The 9,676-nt window shown below is 43.1% G+C and overlaps 1 protein-coding gene across 2 annotated transcripts in view; it reads left to right on the forward strand.

The window, feature by feature from the left end:
* LOC142793523 (uncharacterized) overlaps nt 1–9,451 on the forward strand; it is a 53,309-nt gene extending 43,858 nt beyond the window's left edge. The window contains exons 7-8 of one of the 2 annotated variants that reach the window (XM_075885783.1): nt 7,074–7,175; nt 9,317–9,382. In XM_075885783.1, coding sequence (XP_075741898.1) covers nt 7,074–7,175; nt 9,317–9,360 — 146 coding nt within the window. In that variant the 3' untranslated portion in view covers nt 9,361–9,382. Of the gene's footprint in view, nt 1–7,073; nt 7,176–9,316 lie in introns of both variants that reach the window. The other variant, XM_075885784.1, reaches the window with a different exon arrangement.
* The last annotated feature ends 225 nt before the right edge of the window (nt 9,452–9,676 follow it).

Here is a 9,676-nt window from a genome sequence, read left to right on the forward strand (position 1 = left end):
ACGGCTTGCAAAATGGGAAAGCAGGATCAAGAGGGCAAACAGAAGGCTGACACCGAAGGCTCTCGTTTGCGAACACATTTTGAGAGTGACTGCATCGAACGATTTTTTCAGATTTCAGTGAACGGTGTCGTGAATGAAATCGCCCGAGAGAAGCCGTGCCTGAAGCCCGATGCTGTCCCTACAGTGTTCGCAAATTACCCAACACATCTTGTACCTAAGAAGTGTGTGTGTGTGTGTGTGTGTGTTTGTGTGTGTGTGTGAGTGTGCTTGTGAGTTCACACGTGTGCTTGTGAGTGCACACGTGTGCTTGTGTGTGCGTGTGTGTGTGTGTGTGCGTGCGTGTGTGTGTGTGGTGTTTGCGTGTGTGTTTTGTGGGCGGCAGCCAACGGTGAGGTATATGTTACGACATTATCTTCATTTGATATCGCAAAATACGAGTACTGTGAAAGCAGTCCCGTAGGTATTGTACAATAAAGCGTTTTGTAAAGAACTCTCCGAAAATACGAAAAAGATTGAAAATTGACCTCGCGCGACTCGGCCTACTGAAAGCTTCGCAGCGCTTGCGGAGCGCGCGGATTGAAGGCAGATGCACCCACTCGCGCCGCAGCACCCACCCGCGCTGCAACGCACCAAGCGGGCCCCATCGGTAGTCATCAGCGACAGAGCAATCTCCTCGCCCGCGCTCAGCTCACTAGGTAGTATTTTTCTAGACACTGTACTGGTTGTAAATTGTCAGTTTCACCACCACATAAAACGTGCCCCGGCCAAGTCAAGCGAAGTCTATCCAGTTGTGTCGGCGTCGTGTAGTTGTTCTGTGGCGTCGTTGCTGCGCTGGACTCTGTCGAAGTAGTTGTCCACCTGCCAGCACAGTCCTTCCCAGAGTTTTAGGCGTGGCTTGGCGCTCTCGGTGTGCTTGACACGGATGTCGACGGAATCCTCTGAGAGACCCAGATATTCCGCCAGACTTAGCTTGGGGGCCTCCCTTGCTCCGAGTCGCGGGCAGTCCACTATGATATGTCGCATGGTTTCCTCCATGGCTCCGCATAGGTGGCACGACGGGTCTGCGTCGAACAGTTCCCAACGCCACTGCTACGTTGTCAGAGACCCCGTCCCGGCTTGGAACAGGAGGGCGTTTTTTCGGTCGCCCCTGTAAATTGGCTCACCGCCTGGAGCCAGCTTGTATTTGAGGTATAACTGCATGCTCCGTTTCATTGCCGCCCACGTGTGCCACCTCTCTGTGCTGACTTCGATGATAGTGTTTTTTTTTTCATTTGACATTATTCTCGTTCCGATTTTGCTTCTTCTAGTTTCGCGTTACGGCTGAATTTAATTTCCAGGGAAGCCAGTCATTTCATCCACTGTGTTTTTATTCCCCGATATCGAAGGTGCAGGTACATGCGCTGGCTGTCATTTGCATCTGGTGGGAACTTTAGCTGGCCCGCATACTGTATTGTTGACATTGCTTCACGTGCTACGAAAGTTGACCAGGCTAACTCCCCTGTTACTGCTGCGTTTTCTGTAGCAAAGCTGCCTCCCAGTAGCCAGCGCCCAAGCTCATTTTGGTGATGGCCCAAACATCGCACAGTTTGAGTAGAGTATACCAGTGTGTCCCCTGCGTAGGTTATTGCAGGCACAGCAAGGGCCTTCCAAAGTGTGCAGTGTGCGTCCTACCCTGTAGGGGTTGTAGGAATGCCGTGGATTGTTTTAGTAGCATTTTTTGGTGTTTGTCAAAATAATTTTTTGGTCTTATCTTGTTATGCCTAAGTATCTGTATGTTGCTGTTCTCTTGATGGCGTTGCCTTGGATGGTGAATGTTGTGTCTTTGTTAGCACTGTTTATGCCCATCCATTGTGTTTTGTCACTGTTAAATTTGAGGCAATCTTCGTGGGCAACGCGAGAACAGATGTCGAGAAGGTGCTACAGGTCCGCTTGGGATTCGGTTATTAATACTTTGCCATCAGAGAATGCCAAGCATGAAAATTTTGTGTATATTTTTTGGCGCTCAGTTGTTATGCTGAAGAGACGTAGCCCCGATCCTTGTGTATTGATTTGTTCTAGTAGGCTGTTAATGTAAATATTGAATAGTGTTGGCGACAGTGGGCTCCCTTGTTTGAGTCCAATATTCCGTTTCGCGTGTCTAGATATGAATATTCCCAGTTCATACACTGCTGTACACTCTGCATATAGTGCTTGCAGTAATTTGATGAAGTCTTCCTCGATTTTAATTTTTCTAGCTTAATTTTTCTAGATTTAATTTTTCTAACTCTGATAAGATTAAAGTTTTTCTGCAGTAATTCTGTGGAAAATTCTGTATTGAAGAGTTTTAGAGTGTTACTCAATATTGTTATGGGACGATAAGCCCCAATGTCACTTGTTTCTTTTTCTTTTTCCTTGTGGATCTTCTTTACCCGACTTTCTTTCTAAGTTTTCGGTATTTTTTTGCTTGCCAGAATATCATTGTGGCAGCCGCGTAGCGCTTCCTTTGCCTCTGCTTTGAATGCTTTCAGGAATTCTTTGGGTATATCAACTAGTCCTGTTGCCGTCTGATTATTGAGATCATTTATGCGTCTTTTTATTTCTAGTTGAGAAATTGGGCCCGTCAGTTTTTCGTCTCCAGATTTACTGGCCTTGTCCTTCTTCCTATTGCTGATCTGGAGTGATAGATGTACTCGATTGGTTTGCATGTTTTCAAAATGTGTAGTTATGTGTTGTTAAATTTCTTCTTTGGTATGTAGAGGAATGCTATTTTCAGTCAGTAGTATGAGTGGATCTTCCTGAGGAGTGTTCTTTGGTTCTTGTGTCCTTATGTATGCCAAGACCTTCTGCCGGGAAAGGTCTCGGTTCTTATGGAGGTATTCTTCTTTTTTGAATCTAGTGTTCCCTCCTCCTTCAGATGGCGCTAGAGCCCTTGAGCAGCTGAAGGACTGCCGTTTTTTGCCATAGGATTCTTTGCAAGCTTCGCTACCATTTACATTTACCTTTCCAATAACATACAGAACACGCATTTCATTTGCAGCTGCATATTTTCACCACATGGTCTATCTAGAATTCAAGCGAAATTCCTTTAATGAAACAACTTTATTGCGCAGGCTGGTCGAGTGAATTCATTTTGACGAAACACCTCTAATCGTGCCAACTACAAATCAAGCGGACAATTTACGACACCCCGTGAGCTCACCAGCAACGAACATAAACTTCTGCGCTTCCATGGCTGGTTGTTTGCATGAGTAGTTTTCAATGCAAAGCATGTATTATCGAACATCGGACCCTTTGAGCGTATCTATCTATCTATCTATCTATCTATCTATCTATCTATCTATCTATCTATCTATCTATCTATCTATCTATCTATCTATCTATCTATCTATCTATCTATCTATCTATCTATGTATCTATCTATCTATCTATCTTTCTATCTATCTATCTATCTATCTGGCCGCCTATGACTTCTAGCTCTCCTGACCGTTTCAATGATGGTATCGATGAAAAAGTTGGTATGGCACAACACGACTGTATGAAAAACATATTTGACTGGTCATGACATGAAAGCAACGACATGCATGTCATGAATGCCATGATTCACGTTTCATGGTCGAGCAGTTCTTGTGGTGGTTTTGTTCACATGGCATGTTGCAAAACTGGTATGGTATGACATGATTGCATGGCGAACACAAGTGAGAGACCCTAGAATGAAAATCATAACATGTGTGACATGTAATTACATGGATGACTACATGACACGCTGATAACGTGCTCGCGGCCATCTCGCTAGCGTCACATATACCAAATTTGGTATTGCGTTACGTGAATGGTTGACAAAGGTATGCGGCTGGTGCAAACATGTTAATCATTAGATGTGTGTCTTGTAACAACATGACTACATGCCACGCTCATGACACACTCGCGGCCGTTTCGGTAGCTTCACATGTGCCAAACTCGGTATTAAGCGACGCGAACGGGCGACATAGGAAAATGACACATCCAAACATGATTAATATTATGTCGGGTTTAACGTCCCAAAACCACCTTATGGTTATGAGAGACGCATCCAAACATGATCAAGACATGCCTGTCATGTTACAACGTGGCTACATGTCACACTCATGATGCGCTCGCGGCTGTTTCGCTAGCTTCACATATGCCAAATTTGGTATTACGTGACGTCAATGAATGACGAACGTATGTGAGTGGTGCAAGCATGATAATCATGAGATGCGTGTCATGTGAGACCATGTCTACATGCCACAGTCAAGGCCCTAATATATTTCGACGTGACGTGGTACGCGTGCTCGCCGGCGTTCATTTTGTCGCGTCACGCTGGCGTTGCCACGCCAGGCACCGGTCCTGTCATATACCAGCAGGCGCGCGCCGCGCTGCGTTGCTTTGACGCATGCGTGTTTCAGCGCGTGCGGCGTCCCTCTGTCACGTAAAAAGGGAGACGCAGTGTTGTCGGGGTAACGCATCGGCATGAATTTCGCGCCGATTGCCAACGGGCCGCAACGATGAACGCTGGTCGCGCTTGGCGTCAGACTATATAGGGCTCTCGTTTTGCTAACGTAGCGTCGCTGTGCCCAGCGTGCGCGTGCCTTAACGCTACATTGGAGTATTTCTGGCTCATCATGATGCACTCGTGGCCATTTTGCTAGCTCCACATATACCAAATTTGGTGTTACGTGACGTGAATGAATGACAAAATATATGGCTGGTGCAAACATGATAATGCTGACACGCGTATTATGTAAGAACATGACAACATACCACGCTAATTGCGTGCTCGCGGCTATTTCGCCTTCTCCACATATTCTAAATTTGCTATCGCGTGACGTGAATAGATGACGAAAATAAACCACACATCTAAACATGATAATCATGACATGGAAGTCATATGGGGCTTCATTTACCTCCACCTCGTAATGTTGTGCTGATTTTAAAGTGACATATCAGCATTTCTTATTCTTGCTTCGCATATCATCGATTTCCGCTGTACGTGGGATCTGCCAATTTTTTTACACCAGTTTTATGATTTGAACGGGCACGGGAAGCTAAGTTTCATCATAGCTATCGTCATGTGGTTCTGGTTAAATTTCAAGAGCTATATTATCAACAGACGCGTCGTATGTTTTATGATAAAGGGGAAGAATCTTGGGGCAGCCAACGAGTGCAGCTCATGCGGTGAGAAAACGTGAAGAACTCCTACATCGCCTGAAAGGTTTATGGAAAGGAGAGAGTAGAGGCTGCATGACTTCTGTGGAAACTTTCTACTATGAGAAACCACGAGTGATCGCGTCAGGCTTATCTTAACAGGGATGAGCATACGGTTCATACCTTTGTACGTAATGTATTCTCATCGTTCATTTTTGCGCCGAAATGATAAGCAACACCAACAGGTGCTTCCTAACGAAATTGTGTTGTTGAATACGCGAAATAGGCTGAGTTGAAGTTTAGCGCCCGTCCTTACATGTTCCTTTAACCCTATTCCTCAATTCACACTTTAGGTCTAGTTATGAACAACCAATTAGACCAATCTACAACTCTTGGATACTAATGCAGTTACCTCGACGCGTTACTTCGTACAAATTCAGTGTTTTCCCATTTGATTCGATTGTTCCCTTCCGCGATGAAACTTATAATTTTTGTTCATTCGTCTATGATTCTCTTTCATAATACTGTTTAGAACTTTATTTCCTACGCTTCCCTAACCCACCCGATTCAACATGTTGGGTTTTTTCCAGGATACTGAGGAGCAACCAACCAACCCCACCAATCTTCGCTGACCCTCCCATATAATCATTTCCTGCAACAGCTTTTCTACGTAATAGAATATGCGTGCTACTCTGATATATGCGACGCTTTTCGTTTATTGCAGAGAGCCAGTATTTGTGACGACTGTGTTCTAAAAAAAACAGAGGCGATCAACTTGCATCATACACTTTGGTAGAATGGCCTCCTTATTGATGACGCAAACTTTTAGAGAACTTGTCCGACACATATCATGTGCTACATTTTACAGATGAAAACTTCAGTGCGTTGAACCAACTTACACTGTATTCTTTTAATCAAACACTTTTTCAACAGTATATTCTGAATATACTCCTGATTGAGGTCATTTAAAAAAACACTAGCCAGCACAAGCTTTATTAGTTTGTCAGCATTGCTTACAGATAATTTTCTCTATCGTCCCGTGGGCTTTGTTCACACATGATGTATTGTGATTCAAGGCCACCTTTCGCGGTTGCCATCTCCTTACACCCTCTAAAAATATGATCTGTGTAAGTACTCTTCACAGTAAAACTGATATATATTACAGTCAAGACCCCTCAAACTTTTAAGTTGTCTAACGACTCTATCATGCAATGCTTTCTGAGACAATAGCTAGATTTCCTTTAGCACGAATGAGTTTTGCATGTATTAAGCCAAATACAATAATTATTCTTAAAGTAATATGAATATCATCAGTTTTTTTTCATAAACACTTCAAGTGTCTACGCTCTTTTCCTCGATTAATTACTAGCAATTTCCTGGGGAATTGTGATAATTATTGCAAGCATTCGATGTATCCCTACATAGGAATCTCTGAAGATTTCAAATTCTTTGAACTACATAAAACTGCACCATTTAGCACGCTTGGTTCAATCAGGTTTTTTGAGTTTGTTAAATAAATGACATCAAGCAGCGCCGAAAGGGCAAATACTTATATTTATGTTACATATTAGAAACGTATCTCTCCACGACCTAACTTTAAAAATCCGGGATAGCAAATTTAGCATGGTGTTTATTATTGGTTACCTCAGCACTTAACGAAAACAAATTAGAAATAAAATGTCCCATAAGTTATCCTCATTATTCTATTGCGAATCGACTGCGCGCTAGGCCTTAAGCAAGTTTACAAGTTACCGTGCCAGAAATAGTCTAAAGAGAACTCATAAAACATACCTCCACCCATGTCTGAACACTTCCGTTTGCACAAATTAGCAGATTTATACAGTACTGCAGAATAAATAGCAAAAAGAGGGCACCGTAATGCCGAAGTATCAGTTTTACCACGTGGGCTAATTACTTTTCTTCAATTCTAGTACCACATAAAGAAAATTGTCTGAGAGCTTCGAAGATGCATTGCTCGAAATCTGAGATGCCTATCTGCAAAGATGCTATAACAGAGTGCTTATGCAGCTGTGGTAAGGAAAATCAGCTTTTAATCAACAGCGTTATTTAATTAAGTACGCTCATTTTTGTTTTGTGAATGCCAATTTTTATTGCGGAAATAACTTCATAAAAACTTGAGGTGCAATTTCGCTGTTGGTAGTAGCATCGCCTGAGGCTCCAAGTTAAGTACTAGCGTAAGCGTAATTACTCAAGGCATCGTACGTTTTTTATGGCGGGCAAAGGCTTTGATAATAAAGAAGAGAAGTATTTAATGTCATATCTCATGCGTTGTGGGAGTCAAGCACAAAAAATCTTTCAGTACTTGTTATGTTCCGATTAGGTGGACTTAAGGGTACATGCGAGAACGTGTCTACCTTTCGTAACGTGTGGCTGGCTTTAAAATATGAAGCTGTTATGATAATCACGCGTAGTGACGCCCGATGGCAGTGTACACTTGTACCACGCAATGTTACAGCAATACTACATGTTGTAATGTGAATCCTGTATGCAGGGCGCGTGTGTTAGTAAAGCAGGAATCTTATCCTCACTGCATTTCCTAGCAGAGTAGGTTATTTTCACTGTAATTCCAAACGAACGCAGGGCTTTGTGATGGAACACCTGCTTGCCATGCAAACCAGCGGAGTGCGATCTTCACTTGGACAAAGAATATTTAAATGATTTACATTACATATTGCTTCATTTCTCGGTTGCGCACAAGATGATAAAATTGCGGTCTCAACCAACAACGCTGGCTCGACACTGACGCCAAAGCCAGAAATATCAGCGAAACGACCTCTTTAACGCTATTGTGTAGACATAAGCAGATGTCCTACATCTCTCTGTGCATACTGCATTTGTACATATCTTGAGCGTCGTTTTGTAACGTTTCGCTCGATAAACGTTTACACCACAGTCACCGCAGTTGCGCCACAGTCACACGCTTTGCATAACATATATTTTCATAATAAATGGGATCTGTCCCATTTTATTTGTCTAATGACCTGGTAATCTCTTTCGGCACACACTTATGTTCCCTCATGCGTAGTCTAGTGGGCACTGTCAATTTAGGCAGACTACGAGAGGGTTCACATGACAGACAGACAGACAGACAGACAGACAGACAGACAGACAGACAGACAGACAGACAGACAGACAGACAGACAGACAGACAGACAGACAGATCGACAGGCAGGCAGGCAGGCAGGCAGGCGGAAAGACTGATGGACAGACAGATAGATAGATAGACAGATGGACAGACAGATAGATAGATAGATAGATAGATAGATAGATAGATAGATAGATAGATAGATAGATAGATAGATAGATAGATAGATAGATCACCCAAATTTCATTTGTCTGCAAAGAACTGATTTGCATTTAAAACGCACCGGTTACCTATATCGTTCGAAAAGCACATCAGCGTTTACGGGGCCCGACAGAATCTGCGTACTTTGACAAGCCAGGTGCGGTGGGGCGCTTGCTCTCATAAAAGGGCTGAGCAGGCTGATAACACCTTGCGAAAAATGAAATTTGCTTGAGTGTTGCATCACTTTCATTCACTGCAATCGTAGTCATGTCTTAGCTTTTGCGTTTAAACTGCGATTGCTGTGAAGCATGCCAAAGGCACCATTACATGCACAACGTATTACGTTATTGAAAGTATGATTGAAAGTCCCATGTTACATGTTTTTGCATTACATATGTAGCAATGAATTCACGATCACAAGTATATTTTTTTATAAAACAATGAAGCTAATGTATCGATTGATTGATATGTGGGGTTTAACGTCCCAAAACCACTATATGATTATGAGAGACGCCGTAGTGGAGGGCTCCGGAAATTTAGACACCTGGGGTTCTTTAACGTGTACCCAAATCTGAGCACACGGGCCTACAACATTTCCGCCTCCATCGGAAATGCAGCCGCCGCAGCCGGGATTCGAACCCGCGCCCTGCAGGTCAGCAGCCGAGTACCTTAGCCACTAGACCACCGCGGCGGGGCAGGACGCTAATGTCTAAGCTGAGCGCACACAATGCCAAAGTTTAGAGAAAACTAAGATGTAATTCAGCAACACGTACGAAATAACGTTGGTAAACCATTAGTTCTACAGGTATGAAGACTATAGCTACTGCAATATTTTCTTTTCTTACTGACAATGTCTTCATTTTTCAGGGGATATACAAGGATTTTACAAATATATTCGCACATCAGGATAGAGTCTAACGCCAAATAACCGCCAATTATGAATAAATATATTTGTTTATTACTTCGAATTCAATAAAAGTATGCATATCATGCAAGGAATAAGTGCTCCAAAGGTATCTTTAATTTCACTCTGAGGTTACTTTGCAAAATCGAATATATTGCTCTGAGTCATATGCAGTTGAAAGAAATCACAGCATATCCACGAGATGAATAATGATGAGTGGGCGAAGCTCCGGAGGGAATCCTCGGTAAATCTTGAATCTACCGTATTTAGTTCGTGCTACCTACCGGCCTGCAGAAATTAGGTGCCTTCTTCCTGTTCTAACC

This window comes from Rhipicephalus microplus, unplaced genomic scaffold (assembly GCF_043290135.1).
Source record: "Rhipicephalus microplus isolate Deutch F79 unplaced genomic scaffold, USDA_Rmic scaffold_305, whole genome shotgun sequence".
In the NCBI taxonomy this organism is placed as follows: Eukaryota; Metazoa; Arthropoda; class Arachnida; order Ixodida; family Ixodidae; genus Rhipicephalus; species Rhipicephalus microplus.